The following is a 27,395-nucleotide window of genomic DNA, read 5'->3' on the forward strand; positions in this document are numbered from 1 at the left end:
CAGTCTCAGAAGGTCCCACGGGAGCAGTAGGCCCTGCTGGCGTGTGTGCATTCTGCCCCTAGGTCCATAACACAATGACAACGTCCCGGGAACCGGGCGGTGCTGGGAGTCACAGAGGTGGCCCGAGCACAGCCTCAGGAGGCTTAGGGGTCACTTGTGTGTGCAGCTGTGTTTCCTGTCGGCCAGGTCTCGGGCCTGTCCACGCTGATGTTTTCTCCTGGGAGTCAGGCCTGGAGCAGTCCCTCTGGGGTGCCTGACCCAGCTATGTGTCCTCCAGCCCATGCAAGTGTCCAAGGGGTGCTCAGCGGTGGGCCAGAAGTCCTGAGATTCAGAACGAGCATTGATGGCCAAAGACAGCAGCCCGAGGGCTGGCAGGAAGGAGCCTTGGCAGAGGTGGATTCCGGGGTCCCGTTTACCCCATCTTGCCATGTAAGCAGTGACTGTGTGGTTTGGGAAGCCCCTAAGGAGCAGCCAGGAAAGTGCCCGGCCCCACCGTGTGCGTGGCATTTAATGTGCCATGGCTGCCAGTGATTATGGCCAGTGATGGCCTTGGGGCCTCCCTATCTGATAAGAGTGTCCCTCCCCCTGAGAGCAGGGCTCGGGGGAAGCGAGAAGCAGGCTCAGGCCAGGGTGGCAGGTTTGTCACTCCCCCCCCCCCCCGCCGCCGCCGTCCCCAGTGTGGGCCCCTGGTACCCGCTGTGCTTCTACATGCCTGGCTACAGCCCCATAGGGGCAGGACTCAGTTTCTCCTCTGACTTTTGGGACCCTCCCTCACCTGTTCCCACTTCCCCTTCCCTCCACACACACTGAGCCATCTGGTTTGCCACAGATACTAGGCCACCCCTGGGCCCTTGCATGTGCAGGAAGCCCACAGTCCGGGCATGCAGCTGGGCTCCCCGGGCTTCCTGAGATGTGTCAGACCTCGCTGTCACTGTGAAGACCTCCATGTCTACCTGGGAAGATGAGGCCGGGCCCTAAGTGAGAACAGAGCAGAGTCACTGCTCCTGTACAGAGAGGACGAGCCTTGCACCACCTGTGCCCCCGCTGCAGGAGCTCTCAGCGGCAGCTTCTGAATGAGGTGAGTGTAGCAGGCCCCCACAGGTGCAGCCTTAGGAAACAGAAAGGGGGCATCCAGGTCGCAGGAGGCCCCCGTGTAGCCCACGGGGCTGAGGTGGAAGCCCAGCCCCTGGTTTCCAGGACAACCTCGCATTCCTGCCTCTGACTCCGGGACTCTCCTGCAGTGTCCCACAGTACAGCGGGCAGCACCGGTACACGAGCATCCTCGGCCTGCAGCCCCTTCTCCCACCTCACCTGGGCCTCCCTTGAGCATCTTTGCTCAGGCATGTTTGGCGGTGATGGATGCCTTCAGTTTTTGCTTCTTTGGGAAACTCTGTATTTCTGTTTTGTTTACAACAGGCAGCTTGGCTGGCTGCGTTATTCCTCATTGGTGGTTTTGCCTTGCAGAACAGGGAGCAGCGATGCACCTGTCCTGCCCTGTGAGGGGCTGTCTTCACAGGACTCGGGCTCTTGCCTTGCAGGTGGTGGAACTGGCCCCGTCTGTGCTACTGCTGAGCCTCCTACTCTCACAGATGCAGTGAGAATCTTCTCTGGTCCTGCCTCTGGGGTCCGAGGGCCTCCTGTGCTTGGCCCTCCACGTCTGTCCAGATGAGTGATGTTGTCAGCTACTTCCTTGAAGAGACTTTCTATTCCTCTACACCACTCATCATTTTGGCAACTCCCAAAGTGTGAATATTTGTTCATTTAATGGTGTTCCTAAGGACTCAAATGTTGCCTTGATTCCCACATGTTTATGTATTTTTATTTTTGCCTCGCTGGGAATTTTCAAAAGACCTGTTTTTAAGTTCAGATCTTCTTCCTTTTCTTTACCTACTCAGTTGATGAGACTTTCAACTGTATGTTCTGACTTCTGAGTTCATTGCTTTTAAAAAAAAAAATATTTGAAAGGCAGAGTTAGACATAGGGAGAGACAGAGTTCTTTCATCTGCTGGTGCATCCCCAAATGGCTGCCACGGCCAGGGCTGGGCTAGATCGGAGCCAGGAGCTTCTTCCTGGTCTCCCATGTGAGCGCAGGGCCCAAGGTCTTGGGCCATCTTCTGCTTTCTCAGGTGTATTAACAGGGAGCTGGATCAGAAGTGGAGCAGCCGGGACAGGAACTGGTGCCCAGGTGGGGTGCTGGCACTGCGGGCGGCAGCTGCACCCGCTACACCGCAGTGCCGGCCCCTGGGATTGTCTGTGAGGTGTTGGATCACTTCACCCTCCGTGCAGTCTGTTGCTAAAGCACTGTCGGGTTCCTTTGGGGCAGCCTGTTGTCTGCTGACTCTTCCAGTCTCCCATGGTGATGTGTGAGTGTCTGGCGGACCAAGCCCTCATTGATTTCAAATGGCAGCTTCCGTGGGCGGAAGGCTTTGTCCTGAAGATGTGTCTTTGGCTCTTGGCTTAGATGGCTACTTTAGCCTTAACTCTGACAGTGAAGTGTCAGTCTCTCTGGACCTTCGACTACCACGGATGGCAGTGTTGCCAGGGAAGCATCCCAGCCACGGAGTGTCGGGCCTTTGTGGCAGTGGCCAGGGTGGGGCGCCCACCAAATCCGGAGCCGGAGCAGGACAGGGGCCCAAGTCCAGCATGGCCTGCGCTGCTCTGGGGGGAGGGGGAGGCAGCACCCAGTCTGCAGCAGCAGACACTCCTACTCCTAAGGTCCTGGGTGCCACATTCGCCCTACAGTGCTGAAGCGCTTTACCTACGTAGTGAGTACACGAACAGCTTGGGCTGAGGCCCTGGAGTCTCTCTTGTCGCTGGGCCTGGCTCAGTCTGTAAGGCTACGGGCCCTAAGAGGGGAATCTGCAGGAGCTTCTGACTGCCAGGGCGGTGTGGATTTCAGCAGCGATTCTCAGGACGGTGGCACACTGCCGCAGCCCGTGTTCTGGGGCACGAAGTGGGGAGAGGCAGTATGAGCTCCTCCCCCAAGACGGAGGTGCCGTGGGGTTCCAGGACGCTCCCTTTGCTGGTCTCTCAGCCTTAATGAACACGGCCTCTCCTGTAGATGGATTGCACGTGCCTCGCCTCCCTGGGGCTGTGTCTCCTGGCTGTCTCCTCTGTCCTCTTTGCCCTGCAGTGGGCATCCCCCGAGGCGTGGAGCCAGGGTCACTGCTAGTGGTGCACCGTGTTCCTCTCCTGACGCTGTCATCCCGGATTTCGGCATCCTCTGTCGCCCCTTGCTGAGTTCCAGTGCTCGCCCTGAGGAACCCGCCCGAAATGCAACGGTTTACTTGTGTTTCTGGCTCTTTGTGGCAGAGGAGACAAACCCTGGGCTCCTCCGTGCTGCCATTTGGGAGAAATCAAGACTTTTCTGAAACTGCCTACCAACTCTGTTGTGAGTCCTACAAACAAGCAGTCATCTGGCCCACAAGTACGTGCTGTGTCTGTGAATTACGTCGGAGGAGCCGGGCATCGCGGCAAGTGCAGCAGCTAGGGCAGGAGACGGGCAAGCCCCTGTTCTCACGGCGCTGTGGGTCAGCCGTGCCCTGGCGGAAATACAGGGCAGGCTGTTCTTTTCGCTGGAAGCAAGTGGGTTTCCACAGTCCTTAAAGCAGGAAACAAAAATAAAGGATTGTGGGAATGAGTGTGGAGCCGGTTGGTTGGGAGCATACTCGGAGAGTCCTGAACTGGGTGAGAGTCACTGGAATTTATTTTTCATTTATTTGACAGGCAAGGAAACAAAGAAACAGAGAGATCAGAAAAAGAGACAGAACTCTGGTTTGCTGACTCACTCCCCAGATGCCTGCAGCGGCCAGAGCTGGGCTTCACTGTGTCGCATGGTTGGGCATCACCAGCTTGAGCTACGATGGTTAGACTTGGAGAGCAAACAGACCCTGGGCCTGGGGTCTTGAACAAGGGGAGACATTTGGAGGAGTGGAAAGGGAAGCCCGTGTGTAAGATCCTGAGTAAGTGGGAGGTATTTGGGAAGCAGTGAGAGTGATCTTCGATAGAGAAGTAATTTGGGAAGAAGAGTCTAATGTTTAAAGAGCCCTCTCACCGGAGGGCCGTGTCACCTAGGGTCGGACTTGGGCGAGGCACTGGGAGCCTTAGCTTCTCTGGCCTGGTGGAGGAGGAGGCTGTGACACTTAGCACCTCTAAGTAGAGACTTTGTTTTTCTGTAGAGCACTTGAAGCATTCCAGCTTGTAGCATTGTGTGGGGAGCAATCCGGACTAGACTAAGTTACTCGAATTAGGACTTATTCTATGCATCTGCTCTCCTCTGTGGGGAGCAGCTCGGACTAGACTAAGTTACTGGAATTAAGACTTATTCTATGCATCTGCTCTCCTACAATATGGCGCTGGGAGAGGAGAGAACAGCTTCTACCCAGCTGCCTCCAGTTCAACCAATAAACTGTAGGACTTGCTCCTGATTGGAGAGCAGCGTACTCGGCGTGTGGGCAGCCGAGTTAGGATTGGCGGAGGAGGACTATGAAGGAGGAGAGAGACGGCATGCACCGGGAACATCTATGGGGAACATGTAGCTGAAGGAACACCCGTGCAGCCCCCCAGAGAGCCGGCCGGCGGTGTGCCGCTCCCCTGCGGAAGTGGGGAATGCGGCCAGGGGGAACTGCCCTTCCACGGAGGTGGAAGGGATAGTAGCCAACCCGGGAAGAACCAGCAGCAAACCCGGGGAGGGCCGAGCAGACAAAAGAACAGCGCAGGGTCATGTGTCGTTCCTCCACGAAGAGGGGGAGCGACATAATGGTGCCGTGACTCGGATATGAAGCCTAGGCAGGGTTTAGTGTCGTTCCTCCACGAAGAGGGGGAGCGACATAATGGTGCCGTGACTCGGATATGAAGCCTAGGCAGGGTCCTGTGTCGTTCCTCCACGAAGAGGGGGAGCGACATAATGGTGCCGTGACTCGGATTAGGAAACCTGACTTGGATAGAAAACCTAGGACGGATAGGGAACTTAGGACGAATATGAAACTTAGGAGGGAAGAAATGACTCGGATAGGAAACCTAGGACGGATAGGAAACCTAGGAGGGAAGAAACGGGAAGAAGCAGGAAAATACCGGAGAGAGAGACTAGCGAAGAGCCTAGGGGAAAGCCGGACAAGAAAGGTGCCGGAAGAAGCTATTGAAAGCCTAGGCATAGACTCGGATGCGGACTATGGCGGGGAAGCTAGGAGATTGAAAGCGAAAGTGAAACCTGGAGGAGGCTTGGACTCGGATATGGACTGTGGGAAAGAAGTTAGGATTTAAAGTGAAAGCAAGAAGAAACTTAGACTCAGATACGGACTGCAGGTTGAAAGTGAAAGTGAAACCTATAATAAACTTAGACTTGGATACGGACTGTGGGGAGAGGCCAGGAGAAATGAGGGAGGAATATTGTTGGAAGAAAACTTAGGGAAACACACCGGGTAGAGAAAAATGTTAGGGAGGATGAAGCCGCGAGTGCAGGCCAAGCCATCTTGGAATTCTTCAAGTCACCCTGGGGAGCAAGAGGCGAAGATCTGGAACCAGAGGCAGAGACGTGGGCCGCCAGGATTCGCCAGGTTAGTCCGGGGAACTTGGACTGAATGCCGGTGGTGGCGGAAACATTCGCGGAAGCCGCCGCGTGCAGAGAGAGCACGGGGCGTTGGCGCGAGGCCGTGGTGCGGGCGCGAAGTGCGTGGAGACCGCGGAGCGTGCGCGCAGAGCCGGGAACCCGCCGGCAGGGCGAGGCGCCGGGAAGCCGCGCAGAGCCGTGAAGCTGCCGGCAGGGCGAGGTGCCGGAAAGCCGCGGGGATAAGAGAAACAAAAGTTTAGAAGTAAAGTGAGAGAAATAGGAATGCTGGAAGATGGAAGTAGAATGGGAGAAATAGGAATGCCCGGACATAGAGAAATAGAGAAATAGAAAGGCCTCCCCACAACATGGCAATTAGAAAGCTTGGATTCGGTCTGCCTGATTAAGTGAGGCGATGAGCACGATGAGCACCTGCGGCGGCTAGCAGCTTATGCGCCGCAGGTCACCGAAGACAGGCACGAATTAACATCAGTAAGGATTCCCCACAATACAACAATATTAAGCTTGGATTCGGTCTGCCTGATTTAAGGCGGTAAGCGCCAGCAAGCAGCTCGACCAGAGTATGAGCTGCAGGTCACCGAAGATAGGCACGAACCAACACTAATAAGTCTCCCCCACAATAAGGCAATGAGAAGGCTTGGATTCGGTTTGCCTGATAGAGCTTGTAAGCCCCTGCAGGCAGGGCAAAGCATGCGCTGCAGGGCACCGAACACAGGCACGCATCAGCGCCTAAAAACCTCCTCACAACATGGCGAAGAGAGGACCCGGATTCGGTTTTCCTGATTGATAGGACTTGTAAGAGCCTGTGGCAACTCTAGCAAGTAGAGCAGAGTGTGTGCCGCGGGACACCGAAGACAGGCGCGTATCAACGCTAAAAAATAAAAAGAAAGGGGGATCTGTGGGGAGCAATCCGGACTAGACTAAGTTACTCGAATTAGGACTTATTCTATGCATCTGCTCTCCTCTGTGGGGAGCAGCTCGGACTAGACTAAGTTACTGGAATTAAGACTTATTCTATGCATCTGCTCTCCTACAATATGGCGCTGGGAGAGGAGAGAACAGCTTCTACCCAGCTGCCTCCAGTTCAACCAATAAACTGTAGGACTTGCTCCTGATTGGAGAGCAGCGTACTCGGCGTGTGGGCAGCCGAGTTAGGATTGGCGGAGGAGGACTATGAAGGAGGAGAGAGACGGCATGCACCGGGAACATCTATGGGGAACATGTAGCTGAAGGAACACCCGTGCAGCCCCCCAGAGAGCCGGCCGGCGGTGTGCCGCTCCCCTGCGGAAGTGGGGAATGCGGCCAGGGGGAACTGCCCTTCCACGGAGGTGGAAGGGATAGTAGCCAACCCGGGAAGAACCAGCAGCAAACCCGGGGAGGGCCGAGCAGACAAAAGAACAGCGCAGGGTCATGTGTCGTTCCTCCACGAAGAGGGGGAGCGACATAATGGTGCCGTGACTCGGATATGAAGCCTAGGCAGGGTCCTGTGTCGTTCCTCCACGAAGAGGGGGAGCGACAGCATTGGTTTCAGGCAAAGTCCACGTTGGAGCCCGTGGCCCGCCTAGCCCACCGTAGGGGACCGGGAATTGTACTCTGCTCCAGGGAGGAAGCGTGCTAGAGCAGGCTGCGGGAGCCTCCCTGCAGGCCTGCCTCTGCCTTCAAGGCCTCCTTCCAAGTCAGAAAGCGGCTCCCAGGAAAAGGAGGAGGTTCCACAACGTTGGGGTTTATGGTCCTTAATATACTTTGGAGGCTTTGAAAAAAATACCTATTTATGTATTTGAAAGGCAGAGTTAAAAGAGGAGTGGGTGGGGAGAGAGAGGTGTTCCATCCACTAGTTCACTCCCCAGATGGCTGCAGTGGCCAAAGCTGGGCTGGGCTGGAGCCAGAATCCAGGAGCTTGCTGGTCTCCCACGCGGGTGCAGGGCCTGAGCACTTGGGGCATCTCCTGCTGCATTTGCAGGTGCATCAGCAGGGAGCCGGGTCAGAAGTGGAGCTGCTGGGGTGTGAACTGGCGCTAGCCTCTCAGCAGTGGTTTCAGTCTCTGGGGCACAGCGCCAGCCCATGGAGGCGTTCCTAAGTCTGTTCACGGGAGAGCAGATAGGGGACAAGCTTGCTTACACGGCACCACTCTAGATCCAGATGTGTCACTTGCTAGTGACTGAGATCTTCGGTCAGGTCCCACCATTAGACATGGAAGGACACTTCATAAATTGATGGGAAATGGAATTAAAACAATGTTTATTTCGGTTCATGGAAATGTGTATTATGACAAAAATGCTTTTCAAAAAAATCTGAACTAAAATAAACTTGGTGTTTAACTCCACAGTTAGACTGGTTGGGGTAGCCCTGTATCCTGATGAACATACCACAGTCCTTGTTTCCTGGAAGGCAGTAGGTACAGCTCTGGGTGACCTGTGTTGACACAGCGGTAAACCTGGTGGCAGAGGGGTGTATGGGGCGGGGTCCCGGGGCGTGGGGTTGAGGAGAAGCAGAGTATGTGGCGGTGGGGCTGGCGTGGCAGGAGATGAGCGGAGAGGCAGACGGCGGGTCAGTTCAGCAGGCTCGCTGTTTGTTGGGCCACAGTGTGCACAGCACGACAGAAAGCTAACTTGGATACTGTCCACGGTGCTCTCCATTCAGCAGGTTTAAGAAATAACCAACAGAGAGACTGCAGAAAAAGAGAAAGGGCTGGGACAGACAGGAAGACACTGAGATATCCCGTAGGATCTGAGGGTGGAAGTTCGTGAACAAGCCCTGGAAGCAGAACCGGGATTCAGGCTCTCCATTGGAGTCGTTCCCAGCCACTGAGAGCCCCCCCGCCCCGCCCCTTCCCCTGTGTCACATCTCTGTCCGTGTTTGCACTCTAAACGAAGGCTTTCTTAACACGGGAGGAGAGACGGCTCCCAGAATTCCGGGATTCCCGCCTCCCAGCCTAGACGCCCTGCAGGGACAAGAACTCTGTGCTCCCTGCACTTCCATCCCAGTGAGACGCTGAAACACTGTGACTGACCCCACTTGAATTCTGTGCTAGTCCTGGTCCTGCCCCGTTACCAGGGTGTGGCCAGCCCCAGGTGCCTCTGCCTGGGCTCAGGTAGGTCAGTATTTTGTGATTGGAGGCCCCATTAAAATGACCTGTTGTAGCGTTTCTCCATTGATGCATAGCATGGGTGCCATCGGCTTTGCATTTACATTGTGATAGGATCCGCCCCACCCCACCAACCTGGGAGACTTCACTAGAGCACAGGAGACTGAGAAAGTTCAACCATCCATGTTCAAGACACTGACTGTGCGCGTACTGTGCGTCACCCGGCCCACTTGTTAGTCAGTAGCAAGTCCGATGGTAAGACTCGGGGCACCTCTTTCTGGCGAGAATGAAAGTCCTGTACTTCATTGCTATGGGACTTGGAGCAAGAAAGCAAGCTTGGTTGAAGGAGTGTGTTACGGCAGCATCACCACACGGGAGCTGACTGCTGGACAGCCCTGTCTTCAGGCGTCAGCACAGCGACTCACACACGGGCTCTGCCCTCTGCTGGCCTCGAGCTGTCCCTGTCTGTGGAGGGGCACGGATGTGCCCGGCCAGCACAGGTGGTCATGTGCAATCCCTTTGGTTTTAATTTTTGTTCTACTTATTTGAAAGGCGGAGTTAGAGAGAGAGAGAGAGAGACAGAGAGAGAATGAATGTGTGTGTGTGTGTGTGTGTATCTGTCCACTAAAGCTTCTCTTTCCTCAAGTTTAAAATGCCAGGAGCTTCTTCCCTGCCCTCCCAGAGTCGCTGGTTTCTCTGTGCCTGCTCACAGCCGTCACTGACAGATTCCTGGGTGTGCAGAGGATGGCTGGGTTTGGAGCTGGCCTGTTCTGTGTTATGAGGACAGGTTATTACCTGCTGCTCTGAGAAGACCAGAGCCCCCGGCTGCATCTATTAAAGACTATGTGGCTGTTGCCTCTTCTCGGATACGCTGGATTCATGCTTCCCCTGTGCCATTTCCCAGAAGGCTTGAAAAGGGATAGACCCACACTGTCAAAGAACACCATACCATGGCTTTAACCCCACACCTGCTTTGGCCTGTATCCGGATCTGCATTCACCCTGAGCAGGCCTGCCCTGCAAGGTGGGGTGTGTGTGGCACCAGTGTCTGCACGGCCACCTGGCCCATGTGACAAACCTTCTGACCCACGTTTGTGCTTGGGGAGAAGCCATCCGCAAAGCCACTGAAAGCAGCACTTAGTTAGAACGCAGGCCCTCATGCCGCGGGACCAGATGGGCAATATCCACTATTCGGTGTGGTTGGAGTCCAGAGCCCAGGAGTGTGTGTCTTCAGGAGCTCCCGGTGGGATTCACGCCCGTGTTGAATTATTGGTGACATACGTGTGCAGAGATCCGGCCCCTCACTTTGGTAGAGTGCTTGCTAGCTAGGTCTCCGCTTACCCCTGAGCGGAGATGGGGGACCTGTGTACCTGCTGCCACCTCTGTCCTGTCTGGAGCCTGCAGCTGCTCACAAAAGGAGTCGGGCGGAACAGTTGGAGTAAGAGAGGGCAGAGTCTCTTCCCTTACTGACACTAAGGTCCAACCCAGGTGGAAACTCAGCCTTTCCTTGCTCAGGCTACATCAAGGGACTTGGAAAAGCTCAAGGAAAAGGGAATTCAAGAAGTTTACTCTGGTGCACAGTGTTTGAAGCCCATGCCGCAGGCCCAGGCAGCTCCTCCCTCCGTGTCTTTTCTTCCCATCATTGGCTGCCGCGAGGCCAGCTGTCTCCTCACGTCCGTGCTTCCACACTGTTCTGTCTCAGCTCGGAGACTGCGGATGGACCCTGCCCTTGGAGTGGTCAAGGTGGCCACTCCTGAGGGGGCAGTCCTGGCATGTCTGCAGTGTCTATGAAGAAACTCAGTTCCCATCCGAGTCATCTAGCTCACAGATTTGTGGTACAGATGTGGTAAGGGTGACCAGAGGGTCCCAGATAGACCCTGGGAGCCCTGCCTTGGGAAGCAGGGAGGGAAGAGAATCTCACTTCGTTGAACTTGACTGCTACATGGCCGGGTTTGTTCACGTCATTGTTCAGTAATAATTTCTGAGCCCTAGCGTCTGGCCCAGCGTCCTCAAACAGCTCACAGGCTGTGAGGCCAGCACTTGGGAGGGCTGACAGGTCTGAGGATGGAGGAGGTGACCCGTGAGCTGGGTCTCCAACGGCCACCTGTCACCTAACCACAGCCTGGCACCCAGTAGGAACCACACTTGTGAATTAAAGAGTGAGTAAGCGAGCATCCACCAACAGACAGTGGGGACGGGGCAGCCCACCAGGCTGAGGCTTGGCCGCAGGGGGGCATGCTGGGGGAGCCCTTGCCAGTCTCGTCCTCTTTCTGGTTGGTGTGCGGCCGCAGGCTGCAGCAGGAAGGGGCAGGCCCAGCCCCCACCCCAGCATTGAAATCATGTTGGCGTGTGTGCAGAGGAAGGGTGGCCCCACGTCAAGGCCGCAGGTGCAGTGCTGACGGCTCCCTTCATCCACAGGTCTTCAGGTGGAGGAGTCGGGCCTGGGGCAAGGGACGGACTCAGCTTTGGGAAATTCAGGAGCAGCAGGCAGAGAAGTCTGGGAGGAGCTGGACACAGAGGAAGACGTAATGGGAGGTCAGTGTCGGCTGGGGCTGAAGGGAGATGGGGGTGGGGGAGAGGCTCAGGACATCAGTGGAGCTCCTTAACCTGGTCCTGCAGGGGCCGCGCCACCATGGCCATTTCCCAGCCTCCCAGGGCCTGACCCATGCCTGGCTGACGCCCCCTATGCTCCTGTCTGCTGTGAATCCCTGGAGTAGAATTCACCGCAGCCCGCAGGTGGCTGCCCCACACTCAGGTTAGTGAGCTGGGAAGAGGTCACAGGAAGCATTGCAAATACAAGTGAACACACTCTGAAGCTAGACCCGAGTCCAGAGTCAGTCCTGCAGCTCTCCTTGACCTCAGGGCCTTTGCACTTGCCGTTCTGTCAGCCTGGGTGCTCTGCCCCCTGCACTGCTGCGCTCTCAACACCTTCAGGAGTCGTCCTAAGGTTCTCCTGCACTTCCTGCGTGATGCACATCACCTGCTGACAGCATGTGTTTCCGTGCCCATGCTGCTGGCGGACCCTGTGGCTCTGTGAGCCTGTGTTCCTGCAGGGGCCTTGCCTCCGTGCCTGCCTGGGGCTCTCTCCAGCACTGACTGCGTCACCTTCTGTGCAGGCAGATTTGGGGCTCAGCTAAAGCAAATTGCTTTTTTTTCTATTTTTTTTTAAGATTTATCAATTAGAAAGGCAGAGTGAAAGAGAGATAAGAAGAGACAGAGAGATCTCCCATCTGCTGATTCACTCCCCAAACGCCTACAGTGGCCAGCGCTGGGCCAGGCTGAAGCCGGGAGCCTGAAACTCCATTCGAGTCTCCCACACCGGTGGCAGGGACCCAAGTACCTGGGCTGTCTTCCGCTGCCTTCCCAGGAACGTGGCAGGGGCCTAGGTGAGAAGTGAAGCAGCCAGGACGAATCAGTGATCCGACACAATGCCAGCATCACCATGGGCAGCGTAACCATGATGCTGGCCCCGGGCACGGCTCTCCTGAGCGGTGAGCCCTCTGACGTAAAGGCCTGCTCGGCTGATAGGCAGGTTGGATCTCAGCTAAGCAGATGACTTGATGGGTGTGTGTGTGTGTGTGTGTTTAATCCTCCAGGAAAAGTTTGCACTGATGGCTCAGAAGGCCTACGTGATGGAAAGTATGTCCTACCTCACCGCGGGGATGCTGGACCAGCCCGGCTTCCCCGACTGCTCCATCGAGGCCGCCATGGTGAAGGTAATCCCGGCGTGAGAGCCCGGGAGCCGGCGCGGGAGGGACTCAGAAAGGCTCCGTCGCCTTGGCCTCCAACCACGGGGCTGCCTCCCGCCTCCCTCCCGCCTCCCTCCCACCGGCCAGCTCCCAGCGGGCTCGTGTTTACGACGCAACCTGGGAACCGCACCCCGGGGGTAGGCAGGCCCTGGGGTCGCGCAGGGGAGAAGCAGCAAAGCACAGGCCCAGCCGTGCGTCGGTTTGCAGGCAGCACGGTGCTCCCCAGGGCGGCGCGGGGCAGCTTTTCCAGAGGTCAGTGCTCAGCAGCAAGAGGAGATGTAGCCAGCCATTGCTGGGACGTCACAGCGGGGCGTGGGGCAGCGGGCTCGCTGGGAGGGACCATCTGTTCCCCCTACTTCCTGGTCCTGGGCTTCCTCGTGTGGGGTATTTGCAGTGGGAGATCCTGGGGCTTTCTGTTGGTGTGTGTAGGCAGGGCTCAGTGTCAGGTGGAATAAGTAAGATGGCTGCCCCACTTGGTTGCCCTGAATCATTCCCGCACTGGGCTCCGACTTGGGCTTGAGAGAAGGGGTGGGGTGTGGCAGCCCAGGGCAGGGCTCGCCCGGGCGGGGTGGGGCCTTCTCCCTGGAGGTCACACGGTTCCTGGCGCTCAGTGAGTCCCCTGTGGGTGAGTCTGTGTGTTGGTTGTGCCTCAGCCATCACCAGCGCCCACCCACGGAGGCTGTGCCTCTTCTGGGTGCCAAGCCTGGAGCTGAATCCGGCAGTGTCTCCTCCCCCAGTCGCTCGCGGTGTGGAGGGACAGAAACAGGGCCTGGCTGCCGTGCGAGTGCAGAGGATGAGTCCCGGGTGGTGGGGCAGGCGCGGCCGGGCTTGCTGCACGAGGTGGAACCTTTCTTCAGTGGGAACTGAAAAACAGGAGCCGACGCAGGCATGGAGGCGGGCCCAGAGGTGTGGAAGGCCAGGGCAGGGATGGGCACCGCAGGCCGGTGGTGGGGTCGAGGAAAGCAGAGGACTTCCGGGTCACGCAGCCGGTTCCTCCCTGGGTCAGTGTCATCCCAAAGCCCAGTCCGTCTCAGCCACCGCGCTGCTCCTGGTGCCTTGGTCGCTCTGCTGGGAAGGGATTGGGCCCCGGTGCCCCTGTGCTGACCTCGCCCTGTGTCCCTGCAGGTGCTCAGCTCGGAGGCCGCCTGGCAGTGCGTCAGCAAGGCCCTGCAGATCCTCGGGGGCTCGGGCTACATGAGGGACTACCCGTACGAGCGCATGCTGCGGGACTCCCGCATCCTGCTCATCTTTGAGGTGAGTGCCCGGCTGTGGCCCGCTGTGGAGCCCTGCCGATGCCCTCCCCTCCCCTCCTGACCCTCCCCGTCCTGGGGATGCTGCTGAGACCCAGCAGGGCCCCGGCGCCCAGGCCAGGCTGTGTGTGCTCACCCTGGACCCTCTCACAGCCCTGCTTGCACGGGCAGAGGACCCCCAGCAGGTGGCGCAGCTCACTACTCAGCTCTCCCGGCCCGGCCCGGTGGCTGGGACGGCAGCAGACAGGGGAAGGGGAGTTAACTCGGTTGTCTTGTGGCCTGGGAACTCACCCAGGACCTATGTGGAGGGTGGGCTGCAGGGAGGAGACCTGCAGGCCTTCGTGCTGGGAGGGAGGGGGGACTCAGAGTTGGTGAGAAGAAGGGTGGGACTGGACCTGGCTGGGGCTGTGCCGGCCACAGGCCCTTAGACCAGGACAGGGTGAGAGCTGGAGCTCTGGCCTGGCTGTGAGGGGCATCCTCACCCGCCGCAGGCGCTCCTGGGCTGTCCCATGCCAGGAGGCCTCGGCGGCTGCTGTGTCCCCAAACAGGCCCTGTGGGTCACAGCAATCTCTTCTCCAGCCAGCCTGTGCAGAAGGGGTGGTCAGCAGGGGGTCAGGAGGCCCGCCAGGCCATGGTCAGAAGGCACAGAGCCTCCCTGTGAGGCAGAGGCTCTGTCTGCAGACCCCGTGCTCAGAGCGCTGGGCTCTGCCTGGAGGCCTCCACGCCCCTGCTTCCTCTCCTGTGGGAGCCTCACTGCCCGTGGGACCAGCCTGGCTGCAGGGTAGAGTCCTCAGTCCCTGGTGCTGGTTGTGTGGCCTGAGCCTGGCCTCGGCACCTGTCTGTCCCACAGTGCGATCGTGCCTAGTGGGCAACAGCGGGGCGTGGCTGCCTGGGAACTCAGGCCTCTACCCGGAGCTGGGGGTGGATAGGGGGCTCCCCAGCAATGCTGTGCCAGTATCAGTGTCCCTGTCTACCAGGAACTCCGGGTTCCATTTTTTATTTAAAGATTTATTTATTTGAAACAGAGGAGGAGAGGCAGAGAGAGAGGTCTTCCATCTGCTGGTTCACTCCCCAATTGGTCGCAACAGCCAGAGCTGGGCCGATCCGAAGCCAGGAGACTGGAACTGCTTCCAGGTGTCCCACGCAGGTGCTGGGGCCCAAGTACTTGGGCCATGTTCTACCGCTTTCCCAGGCCTTAGCAGAGAGCTGGATCAGAAGAGGAGCAGCCAGGACTTCAACTGGCGCCCATAGGGGATGCCTGCACTGAAGGTGGCAACTTTACCTGCTATGCCGCAGCGGTGGCCTCGTGGGTTCCATTTTTAAAAGGAGGTGTAGCCCTGGAGGGAGGTGTTATCACGGTCATGAGCAGTGGTGGGTCCCAGTAGGAAGCCTGGGCCATCTGGTCAGCTTGCCCCTTTGTCCCCGTGTTTCTGAGCCCTGGACACTGCGCTGCTCGGTTCCTTCCAGTCCTTGCATTGCCCTGCCCTGCCCTGCCCCCACAGGGTGGTCTCTGATGTTCGCATTGCTGCCTACAGGGAACCAACGAGATTCTCCGGATGTACATTGCCCTGACTGGACTGCAGCATGCCGGGTGCATCCTGACCGCCAGGATCAAGTAGGTGTCATTCCCTCAGGACCACGTGGTCCACCTGCCCAGCAGAAGCCCACCTGGGGCAGCAACAGGAAGCGGCTGCCCTGGCTGGGAGGGGTGTGGGCGGGAACAGGCACAGTCTCACTGTGCTCACTGCAGGCTGGCTGCAGGGCGGGGGCAGCCTGGGCTGGTGAGTAGGGGCCCAGAGAGCCAGGGGTCCTAGCTTGGCCTCCACCCAGGGTGAGAGGAGGGGCCGACCTCGAAGCAGGGGTGGGGAACATCTGGCCCTGCCGAGACAACTGCAGATATGGAGCACTGGGAGGTGGGGGAAGGGTTAGGGGAAGTCACCTGCTCTTCCAGGGAAGCTGGGGAAGACACCAGGGCTGCCTGCACCCCATCCTGCCTCCTCTGGGCCTTCAGCCCTTTCACACTGGGGGAAGGACCTAGGCTGATCCCGCGCTAGGTCCTGTCCAGGTGACCCAGGAGCAGGCACCGTGGGGCGGAGGGGAGAGCAGAGTGCCGTCGCCTGGCTCGTGGGCTGGGGCAGCACGCGCCGACAAACGGTTGTTTTGTTGGCCCGCCAGCAGGCTGCTGCTGCACTTCGGCCGGCTGTGTGGGCCCCCTCGGCCGTCAGCCCTCGGCGAGCTGGCCTGGCTGTGTCTGCCTGGCAGAGCGAGCATCACCGGTTGGTCAGTGTGAACCCCTGTGGGGTCAGTTTCCCTAGAGCAAGAGAGGGGCAGCCCCATGCCTCCTTTCATGGAGTTCTGGTGACTGAAGATGGCGTGGGGCACCCTCCGTCTTGGCCTCTGGGATTCAGTCCGAGGTCAAAGCAAGACCCAGGGCGGGGCAGACAGCAGGCCCTGCCGAGCCCACCTCCTGCAGGCCCTGGGGGAAGGCAGTGTTAGCCCCATGTTACCCAGCAGCGAGGTGGGACTCAGATCTGGGTGAAGGCGGCGGGGGGGAGGGGGGGCTCTGCTCTGCCCGGGGCACCAGCCCCCCACCAACCCCGGCAAGAGCAGCTGCTGCTGTCGCATGGGCCCAGCCCCTCGACCTGGAGTGGGCCCCGAGGTACGTCCTACGCAGTCTCACACACACAGTCTCCTGCTGCCTTCTGTCGAATGGCACTTTAATGAAGCTGAGGGTGGGAAAGAGGGAGTCTCTGGGTGGTGTGGCCCTACTGGGCAGTCCCGGGAGGCAGGGCCGGCGGGAGGCAGGGCCACGAAGCCCAGCGCTGGTCACCGAGAGGGCGAGTCCCAGGCTGCTGTCTGCAGGGGAGGCTGGGAGGCCGGGCAGGTGCTCTGTGGCGAGGCCGTGGGAGGGCCCCTGTTGCTCCATTTCATCTCCTGCCTAAGAGAAGAGAGGGGGTGAGTGACCCCATCTGCCTGCACGTACCTCCCCTCATGGGAGGTGCAGGTGGGGGGAGCAGCTCAGGATCCACTGTGCCCTAGGCTCTTCCTATGTGCTGTCCCAGAGCGGTAAATGGGCTCAGAGAGGCCGCCCTTGGGGCCAACGCGAGTCTGGATTAGGGCTGGCAGTAGAAGCCCAGGAGCCCCGTGTGGGCGAGGCTGCAGCGCAGGCCGCACCCCAGGGCGCTCGGTGCTCACACTTGCTGACCTCACTCCGGCAGGTCCTGGCCACCACGTTCTTTGTGGAAGCTCATCTCCAGGACCTCCTGAGCCTGTCTCAGCTAGACAAGCGTAAGTGGGGTGGCCGCGGGGAGCGGACGAAGGGCTCGGCTCTGGGCCACGGGCCACTCACAAGCTTCTGCCTTGAGTGAGAGCCTAGACTTGGGTCAGGTGTGGGCATCCATGCACCTGCAGGCAACAGGAAGTGCACATGGAACACAGGCAAGAGCCCCACACGCAGCCGCTGCGCTGGCCCTGCTGGTGTCCACTGAGCAGGCCTAGCCGCATCCTTGTGGCTACCTGGGAGGGTTCACACTGCACTGGACTCAGGAGAGAGCATTTACCCGGCTCCTCTGCACCTGCAGCTCTCTGCCCTGTCTCAGGCCTGGGCCGGCCTTGTACCTGCTCCTCTTCACTTGCACGGTGCTTCCTGCCAGCCCCATCTTCGACTGTGGAGCCCTGGGTCTCCTTCTGCCCCCCATGGTCCTGCTGGCCTGGAGGCTCTGGGTCAGTGTTCTCTGCAGAGCCCACTCAGTTGCTAAGTGCCAGCAGAGAGGCCAGCCAGGTCCTGGCCCTGGGGGCTGCACAGGACCGACCCGTGCTGTGGGGAGGAGGCAATGCTCTCTCCTCCAGGGCCCGGGCTCTGGCCTCCCCCTACCTCCAGGCTGTGGGGGCTTCAGGAAGCACAGGAGGCCTTCAGGACCCAGAAGGGGGCCCTGACCGGCAGGCAGCCCTGGGAAGTGGACGGCGGGTCAGGCTTGGGCAGGAGCGTTCTGACCACTTTTCTCCGGGCCGTGGAGCTGTCACCAGCTGGCCTCAGGAGTCGGGGAGGAGCAGACCCCAGCTCTTGCGTCTGGTGTCACTTGCTAGGAACGATTTCTGCACCCAGGCTCAGGGCTGAGAAGAGATGAACTCCTCTCTCCCTCTTGCAGCGGAAGTTCTGCCGTTACCTACAACTGCGGGCTCTGATCAACCTGTGCGTGAGCACCAGGTCTGACTTCACGCACAGGGCCGGAAGGGAAGAGGATGCTGGGGGACTGGTGCGGCAAGACCCCCTCTGCAGGTCTCTCCCCACCCTGGGAGAAGCAGCAGGAAGGTCCCCTGAGGCCCAGAGCCCCAGGCACCAGCCAGGAGCAACAGTGTTGAAGCTCAGCGTCCCCTCCCACCTCGCTAGGCGGTAAGGGCATCTGCCCAGTCATGGAACCCAGCGCCCCTGAGCTCCGCCTGGCCTCCACCTGCCACGCCCACCCCCCCGGAATTCCCACACGGACAATGCTGCCCACCGAGCTCCGAGGTGTCGGGCGTACCTGTCACAGGCTCCAGTGCCACGGCCGGGGGCAGCTTGAAGAAAGGAGGTGGCTTCTTGTACAGCTCGAAGTCCAGGTGGCGCCGGTCCCAGCTCCAGCGCTCCCGGTCCAGCACCGGCTGCAGCACGTTGGCGAACAGGGCGTTCTCCTTCCACTCCTGGTCAGGCAGCAGGCGCGTCAGGGGCAGGGAGGGCCCCCAGCCACCCCCCGGCCTGCACCGAGCCCCTGCTTCTCCCGGACACCTCGTCCAGCTCTCTGATGGGCGGCAGCCTGAGGGTCTCGGCGGGGCCTGCCGTGCTGCTCTGGAGGCCTGTCACCTGGAAGCTGCTGGCCGTGAGCCAGGCCTGGCGGGACCGCCTCCGGGCTCTCCTCTCCTCCTCCTCCGAGTCCTGGGGCTCCACCGTGGCCGAGAGGTAATTCTGTGAGTACGTGAACCTCTTCCTTGGCTCCTGGAAACAAGGGGCCGACGGATCTGCAGGAGGGCCAGTGGCAACCCGGCTAGGGCTGCGTGGCCAACAGGTTTACAAGTAAGAATCAGGGCAGGGGCTGGCGCTGTGGCATAGCGGGCAAAGCTGCCGCCTGCAGTGCCAACATCCCATTTGGGTGCTGGTTCAAGACCCGGCTGCTCCACTTCTGATCCAGCTCTCTGCCCTGGCCTGGGAAAGTAGTGGAAGATGGCCCCAAGTCCTTGGGCCCCTGCACCTGCGTGGGAGACCTGGAAGCAGCTCCTGGCTTTGGGTCAGGCCAGCTCTGGCATTGTGGCCAACTGCGGAGTGAACCAGCGTTTGGAAGACCTCTCCTTCTCTCTGTGTAACTTTGACTTTCAAATAACATTTTTTTTTTTTTTGACAGGCAAAGTTAGAGAGAGAGAGAGAACGGTCTTCCTTTTTCCATTGGTTCACCCCCTAAGTGGCTGCTACAGCCAGCACACTGCTTCCTCCTGGTCTCCTGCCCTTCATCTGCACCCCTGTCCGGAGAACACACAGCTCACTGGCCCAGCCCCTGCCAGCATCCTTTCTGGGCCTGCCCTCACCTTGGCCATTTCTTGATACAGCTCCTTTCTGGCAAGCTCTGTGGAGTTCAGGGTCTGAATACTGTAGTTGTGGACAGCCTGGTGGGCAGGAGTAGAAATTCTAATCACCCTCATCACGGGCTTCGGAGGCCTCTTGCTGGCCTGGTGGGCTCCCAGGATGTTTTTCTGAAGAAAGAGACACAAGTCAGTACCCGTACCAGGCCCTCCTCCCCACCACCGGCCAGCTCCCGGGCAGCGAGATGATCTGGGGGACAAGTGTCAGTGGATCTTGAACCCTAGTGCTGTGAGGGCCATCTACTGCACCCTCTCACTCTCTAAAGGGACGGCAACATGGGGCTTGCCCAAGGTCACTGCCACAGGAACACACATCACCTGGCCCCCGTTCTTCCATCCAGCTGCTACAGGGAGAACTCACAGCTCCAAAGGTCAGAAGTGATGCAGGCTTCCACGATAGGTCTGCCCTTGTCTCCCACTCAGCCCCCACTTGAGAGACGAGCCACTGTAGAAACGCATCCCACCCTACAAGCCCGAAGCCCATCCCTATTCACATCCCAGAGCCCACAGCTGGCCCACCCCCCCAGCAACAAAGACTGGGGCCAGCAGAATGAGGGTGACCCCCACCCCCCAGCACTTCCCCCATGCTCTGCACTGCAGGTTCATGAAAGCAGGATAATCCTGCTCCCTGCACTGCAGGCCCATTCCCTCCCCCTGCCACTGGGGGTCAGCACTCGCCCCTGCTAAGACCCACGCCTCCTGCCAGTACGGCAGGCCAATGCTCGTGGGCCCTTGGCCACTTCCTCACTACTCTCAGAGGGGTGGCATGGGCTTTAGTAAGGACAGCTGCTCCGATGATCCTGGTGCTATGCGACCTATCCTGCGACTCTCAGCAGCGCCCCTACTGGCAGCCACCAGGGCTGCGGGCCGGTGCTCCCAGGACCTTGTCCCCAGCTGGTGGCTACAGTGCTCCACGGCTCCAGTGCTGGCACTGCAGGCCGGTGCTCGGGTGCTCCAGCGCCACTCCCACAGGTGCTGTGGCACTCCTGCGACTCTACCACTGGCCCCCAGGCTGCCGCTCGGAGCATGGACCAGTGCTCCCATCTCAGCTGCATGCCACGTGGAATCCAAGGGACCCCATCACTTGAGACTGCTGCTGTTGCTACTTCTGACGCCATGGGTAATGGAATGAGTGCCCCAGGTCCCCGCCACCAGTAGCACTAATTACAGAAGGAGCTGGTACAGGGAGCCTGCCCAACCCTGAGAACGTGTCTGCAGTGGAAGCTGAAAACTGATCAGGAGAAATCAAGAACAGACCACGTATGAAAAAGCAAATGAACCTGATCCACCAAAGGGAAACAACTCTTCAGCAAGAGAATCCCCAAAAAGGATGCCAGTGAAGCGTCTGATAAAGACTTCCCAAGAACAGACTGTAAGGAAGCTCAGTCGTCACAAGAGTACACACGGGGCCCGCGTTGTGGTGCAGGTTAAGCTGCCTCCTGCAACGCTGGCCCCGTCGGGGCACAGGTTCAAGACCAGGCTGCTCCACTTCCGATCCAGCTCCCTGCTACTGTGCCTGGGAAAACAGTGGAGAACAGGCCTGGCATAGCCATGACTATTGCAGCCATTCGGGGAGTGAACCAGAGGATGGAAGATTGATCGATCTCTCCGCCCCTCCTCATCTCTAACTTTGCCTTTCCAACAAATTAAAAAATTTAAAAAATACACATGCATTTAATGAAATTAGGAAACCAGTGAATAATATGAAGGAGAAAACAGAGTTTGGAAAATAACCAAACAGAAATCTCAGAAAAACTTAATAAGACTAAATAATAGGAAAAAAAGAATAAAAGAAAAAAAAAAAGACTAAATAATAAATAAAAATAGTTGGAAGCCTTAACTAGAGACTAGATTAAGCAGAAAAAAGGGAATCTGAATTTGAAGATAGGAAATATCCAAGTCACAAAAAGAAAAAAAAAATTTAATATGGCCTCTCGCACCTTCGGTACTCTAGTAAATGAATAAATATTTGAATTTTGGGACTCTCAGAAGGGGATGAGGGGGAGGCGTGGACACTTACTCAATCCAACAACATGTGAAAACTTTCCAGTCACAGGAATGATGTGATGCCTCACAGGGCCCCAGACAGGCACGACCAGAAAAGCCCCTTATCAAGACACAATAACAGGGTCCAGCGCTGTGGACTAACAGGTGGGACCGCTGCCTATAGTGCTGGCATCCCCTATGGGCACCAGTTCAAGTCCCAGCTGCTCCACTTCCAAACCAGCTCCCTGCTATGGCCTGGGAAAGCAGAAGAAGATGGCCCAAGTCCTTGGGCCCCTGCACTCACATGGGAAGATCTGGAAGAAGCTCCTGACTCCTGATTGACACAGCTCTGGCTGTTGCAGACAATTGGGGAGTGAACCAGCGGAAGGAAGACATTCTCATTCTCATTCTCATTCTCTCTCTCTGCCTTTCCTTCTCTAACTCTTTCAAATAAATTAATTAATTTAAAAAACAAAAAAGACCTTCCACAATAGAAATTGAAAGAATGTCACCACTCGTCCAGCCTTACAAATGATACTTAAGGATATACTACACACAGAAGCAGAGATAGTCATCATTATGAGAGATCTGGGGAGTGAACCAGCAGATGGAAGACACCTCCCTCTCTCTGCCTCTCCTTCTCTGTATAATGGGCTGGCACTGTGGCACAGTTGAGTAAAGCCCTGGCCTGCAGTCCAGGCATCCCATATGGGCACTGGTTCTAGTCCCGGCTGCTCCACTTCCGATCCAGCTCTCTGCTGTGGCCTGGGAAAGCAACAGAAGATGGCCCAAGTCCTTGGGCCCCTGCACCCATGTGGGAGACCTGGAGGAAGCTCCTAGTTCTTGGCTTCAGATTGGCGCAGCTCTGGCTGTTGCAGCCATTTGGGGAGTGAACCAGCAGATGCAAGATCTCTCACTCTTTCTGGCTGTACATCTCTCTTTAACTCTTTCAAATAAATAAATAAAAAAGAAAAAGACAACAAAAGTGAGAATTTTTACTACTGTGTGAGAAAAGCACCAGGGCACGTGGAAGGGCGCCCTCGCCAGTCCACCAGGCCCTTCTCACCAGCACCCTGCTCATGGGGCGGGGATGGGGCTGCAATGACAACTGCTGAGTTCTGAGAGGACAAAGGTACCAGCCGAGAAGAGTGCACTCCGGAAAACTCTTCTCCACCGAGGAGAACTAAGGACGTTCCCTGACCAGCAGAAACTGAACTCACCACCAGCAGAGTGGCCATGGGAAGGACGCTGCGGGGAGTCCCACACCAGAAATAGGATCAAGGAGCCAGATAACGCTGCCGGGAAAGCAGGTCAAAGTGTAGAGCCACCAGGAGTGCAGACACAGCAGAAGCGAACCTTGTCACGCTCACCCCACCACAGTCCAGGAGCAAAAACTATGACGACATTTTAAAATGACAAGATTCTGTGCTTACTTTCCAACAATAGCCTTGAATGTTAACAGACCACAGTTCCCAGTTAGGTACAGTGTGAATGAATACAAAATTGGCCCAGACCCAGTGACATGCTCCTACAAGAAGCTCACTTCTCTGGGAAAGCTGCGCGCACACACACACACACACACACACACACTGAAAGACCACGGGAGAAAGCCAGAGACACCTGTGTGCTGCCTCCAAGGGCAGCCACGTGGGTGGACCCCAACAGGGCCATGGAGGTTCCCTGCTTAGATTTAAAAAAAAATCTATTTATTTATTTGAAAGTCAGAGTTACACAGAGGAGAGGAGAGGCAGAGAGAGAGAGAGTGAGGTCTTCTATCCAATAGTTCACTCCCCAAATGGCCGCCACGGCCAGAGATGTGCCAATCCAAAGCCAGGAGCCAGGAGATTCTTCCTGGTCTCCCATGTGGGTGCAGGGGCACAAGGACTTGGGCCATCTTCTACTGCCATCCCAGGCCATAGCAGAGAGCTGGATTGGAAGAGGAGTAGCTGGGACTAGAACCAGTGCCCATATGGGATGCCGCCGCTTCAGGCCAGGGCATCAACCTGCTGCGCCACAGTGCTGGCCCTCACTTCCCCTCACTTAGATTTCAAAGGATGTCTCTGACGTCCTGGGGGCCCAGGACAGACCTGTTCTGGGGTGGTGCCCCTGCAGAGAGCCCAGACTAGGGCAGTGCCCAGTGGCAGCGTGGGTGAGAGCAGTGAATGGGCGCCCCTCCAGGAAGCACCCAGTGAGCTGGAGACAAGCAGATCCACGGTGACGGGACTGGGTGCGGAGGCCTGACCACCCTGTGCCCAGGATGCGCGGTTGAGGACGTCACGGCTGCCTGCTGGGCTTCAGACTGCCTTGGGCCTGAGTAACACTTTCTACTTTTCTGTTACCCACTTCTGGAAGTCAAACGTGTGCCCTAGGGGCCGGCACTGTGGCGCAGTGGGTTGACGCCCTGGCCTGAAGCACCAGCATCCCATATGGGCACTGGTTCTAGTCCCGGCTGCTCCACTTCCGATCCAGCTCTCTGCTATGGCCTGGGAAAGCAGTAGAGGATAGCCCAAGTCCTTGGGCCTCTGCACCCATGTGGGAAACCCGGCAGAGGCTCCTGGCTCCTGTCTTCGCATTGGCACTGCTTCTGCCAATGCAGCCATCTGGGGAGTGAACCCTCGGATGGAAGACCCCTCTCACTGTCTCTACCTCTCTCTGTAGCTCTGTCTTTCAAATAAATAAAATAAATCTTTAAAAGAAGTGTGCGTGGCCGGCGCCGCGGCTCACTAGGCTAATCCTCTGCCTTGCGGCGCCGGCACACCGGGTTCTAGTCCTGGTCAGGGCGCCGGATTCTGTCCCGGTTGCCCCTCTTCCAGGCCAGCTCTCTGCTGTGGCCAGGGAGTGCAGTGGAGGATGGCCCGAGTACTTGGGCCCTGCACCCCATGGGAGACCAGGAGAAGCACCTGGCTCCTGCCATCCATCGGATCAGCGCGGTGCGCCAGCCGCAGCGCGCCGGCCGCGGCGGCCATTGGAGGGTGAACCAACAGCAAAGAAGACCTTTCTCTCTGTTTCTCTCACTGTCCACTCTGCCTGTCAAAAAAAAAAAAAAAAAAAAAAAAAAGTGTGTGTGCCTACCCTTTTCCTGGAAGTACAGAGCTCGGCTTTCTACAGGCTCCCAGTTGGAGAAGTTTGCCTTGGCTTGCACAAGAGACGTTGAACTCTGAAGTTGCTGCGGCAGTGAGTTAAGACTTCCGAATGACTGCATGCTGCGTGTGCAGGGACACGGGTTTGTGCCCATGGCTGTGGACTGCCACAGTTTGAACGTGGCTTGCGTCCCAAACTCCTGCAGGATTTTAAACTGCAGTCACAAGTATCCCCGTCACAAGGTAACGGGGTAAAAACAATCCAGTTAGGATTTGGGGGCATGGGCTCTGTGCGAGGTCCCCGGGGCTCTGTGCGAGGTCCCCAGGGCTCTGTGCGAGGTCCCCGGGGCTCTGGAGCGGCCCTCAGAGGTCGTTCTTGTGAGTCAGTCATCGAAGCCCGAGTCTCGTCATGTGACCCTCCTCTGCACTCACTCCCTCACTCTGGGCCTGAGAGAAGCCAAGCCAACCGTGCTGTCCAATTCGGACTTGAACCTTCAGACCCATGAGCCAGAACAAACCTCTCCGCTTCATGAAGAACCTGTGTCGGATACTTCATTGTAGTTAAAAACAGAACAGGTAAGGATAAGCAGCTATCCTTATATGAGACACCCAGAGTCTCAAGGCAAAAAGAGAGTATTTTGATCAAGCAATCAATTCAGCGAGAAGATACATGCATCTAATGCCACAGCACCCAATTTTATACAAAATACATCAACTCTAAATGGAGAAAAGTGTTTTCATGCAGTAATAGTGGGGAACTTCAACATCCCTGTTTCATAAATGGGCAGGTCATCCAGACAAAAGTATCAACGTAGACACATCAGAGTTAAACTCTGCCACAGACAAATGCACTATCAAACATCGCACATTCATCTAACACGACCAAATACAACTCTCATCCCCTAGAATGTTCTCCATAATCAACCGTATATTTGGTCACAAAATTAGTCTCACGAAATTCTTAGGGAACAGTGTGTGGCCTAGCGAGTGGAGCCACCGCCTGCAATGCCAGGCTCCCATATGGATTTCAGTTCCTGTCCCGGCTGCTCCACTTCCAATCCATCTCTGTGCTAATGGCCTGAGAAAAGCAGCAGAAGGTGGTCCAAATGTGTGGGCCCTGCCACCCAGGTGGGAGACCTGGAGGAAGCTCCTGGCTGCTGGCTTCAGCCTGGCCCAGCCCTGGCAATGGCAGCCATCTGGCGAGTGAACCCATGGATGGAAGATCTATCTCAATCAATCAATCAATCTCTCTCTCTCTCTCTCTCTCTCTCTCTCTCCTCTCTGTGTGATTCTGCCTTTCAAATAAAAAAATACACCTTTAAAAATGTCAGTAGCTACTGTATTTTCAAATGACTTGAGTCATGTATCATTTATGACCGCAATGGAATAAAGCTAACAACAAAACAAACTTTAGGAGTCATACAAATAACACAGAGTGAGCAGCATGATAATCAGTGGAAGTTGAAGGAATCACAAAATTGTAAAATTTCTTGAAATGACAACAGACATGCAACATAGCCAAACTTATGAGGTTTAGCAAAAGCAGTACCCAGAAAGTTTACAGTAACAAGCACCTACATTTAAAAAAAATTTCCAATTAACTACCTAAATGATACATCTCAAGAAGCTAGAAGAGTAACAAAGCCAAACCTCAAATTAGTGGGAGGAGAGAAAAACAAGGATCAAAGCAAAAATTTAAATAAAGAAATTAATGAATAGTTTTTTAAAAAATAAAATTGGGAAATTTTTTTTTTTACTTGACAGATACAGTTAGACAATGAGAGAGACAGAGAGAAAGGTCTTCCTTCCGTTGGCTCACCTCCCAAATGGCTGCCACGGCCGGAGCCACACTGATCCAAAGCCAGGAACCAGGCACCTCCTCCCGGTCTCCCATGTGGGTGCAGGGCCCAAGCACTTGGGCGACAGCAGAGAGCTGGCCTGGAAGAGGGGCAACCGGGACTAGAACCCGGCATTCACATGGGATGCCGGCGCCGCAGGCAGAGGATTAACCAAGTGAGCCACGGTGCCGGCCCAAGAAATCTTTATCTGGATTAACCAAGAAAAAAAAAGAGAAAGCTCAAATAACTAAGATGAGAGATGAAAAAGGAGTTGTTACCACGGATGTCACAGAAACACAAAGGATCGGGCTGGTGTTCTGGTGTAGTGGGTAAAGCTGCTGCCTGCAGAGTCAACACGGCTGCTCCACTTCCGATCCAGCTCTCTGCTGTGGCCTGGGAAAGCAGCAGAAGATGGCCCAAGTGCTTGGGGCCTGCACCTGCATAGGAGACCCGGAAGAAGCTCCTGGCTTCGGATTGGTGCAGCTCCAGCTGTCGCGGCCAACTGGGGAGTGAACCAGCAGATGGAAGATGGAAGATCTCTATCTCCTCTCCCTCTCCCTCTCCCTCTCCCTCTCCCTCTCCCTCTCTTCCTCCCTCTCTCTGCCTCTCTGCCTCTCCTCTCTGTAACTCTGACTTTCCAATAAACAAATCTTAAAAAAAAAAAAAAGTCTTCCGACGAAGAATCCAGGACCAGATGCTTCATTGCTGAGTTCCAGCAAACTTTCCAAGAATTAACACCAGTCCTTCTCAAACAATTCCAAAAAATGCCAAGGGAGGGAACCTTTCCCAACTCCTGTCCACAAGGTCAACATTACCTCTGCCAAACCAAACCAGGACACAACAGAAAACTACGGCCAGTAGCTCTGATGAACATGAACGTGAAATCCTCAAAAAAAGGACCAATGGAATCTAACAGCATATTAAAAAGATCATTTGCCAGGATCAGGTGGATTTATCCCCAGGCTGTGAGGATAGCTCACCATATGGAAATAAAATGTTACACAATACGTCAACAGAGTGAAGCATAAACATCACCAGCTGTTGAAAACGCTCTAGAAAATATCCCACATCCATTGATGATCAAAATCCCGAGTAATTTCTTATATGGTAGGATCATATACCAACAAAATAAAGGCTACACATGACAAACCCACAGCCAGCATCATACTTCGTAGGGAAAAGCGGAAAGCATGTCTCAGTTCTGGAACTACAAAAGGACACACACACCTCTA

At 56.6% G+C, this 27,395-nt stretch overlaps 1 protein-coding gene across 8 annotated transcripts in view; it reads right to left on the reverse strand.

The window, feature by feature from the left end:
* Positions 1-16,346: 16,346 nt before the first annotated feature.
* The window catches only part of CFAP92 (cilia and flagella associated protein 92 (putative)), a 44,705-nt gene continuing 33,656 nt past the window's right edge, over positions 16,347-27,395 (reverse strand). For 4 of the 8 annotated variants that reach the window (XM_008260342.4, XM_008260341.4, XM_008260340.4 and 1 more), the window contains 4 exons: positions 19,206-19,370; positions 18,415-18,621; positions 18,173-18,329; positions 16,347-16,587 (listed from right to left, as the gene is read on the reverse strand). In XM_008260342.4, coding sequence (XP_008258564.3) covers positions 16,577-16,587; positions 18,173-18,329; positions 18,415-18,621; positions 19,206-19,370 — 540 coding nt within the window. In that variant the 3' untranslated portion in view covers positions 16,347-16,576. The other 4 variants (XR_007921671.2, XM_051851769.2, XM_008260343.4 and 1 more) reach the window with 4 other exon arrangements.

Source organism: Oryctolagus cuniculus, chromosome 10 (assembly GCF_964237555.1).
Source record: "Oryctolagus cuniculus chromosome 10, mOryCun1.1, whole genome shotgun sequence".
Classification (NCBI taxonomy): domain Eukaryota; kingdom Metazoa; phylum Chordata; class Mammalia; order Lagomorpha; family Leporidae; genus Oryctolagus; species Oryctolagus cuniculus.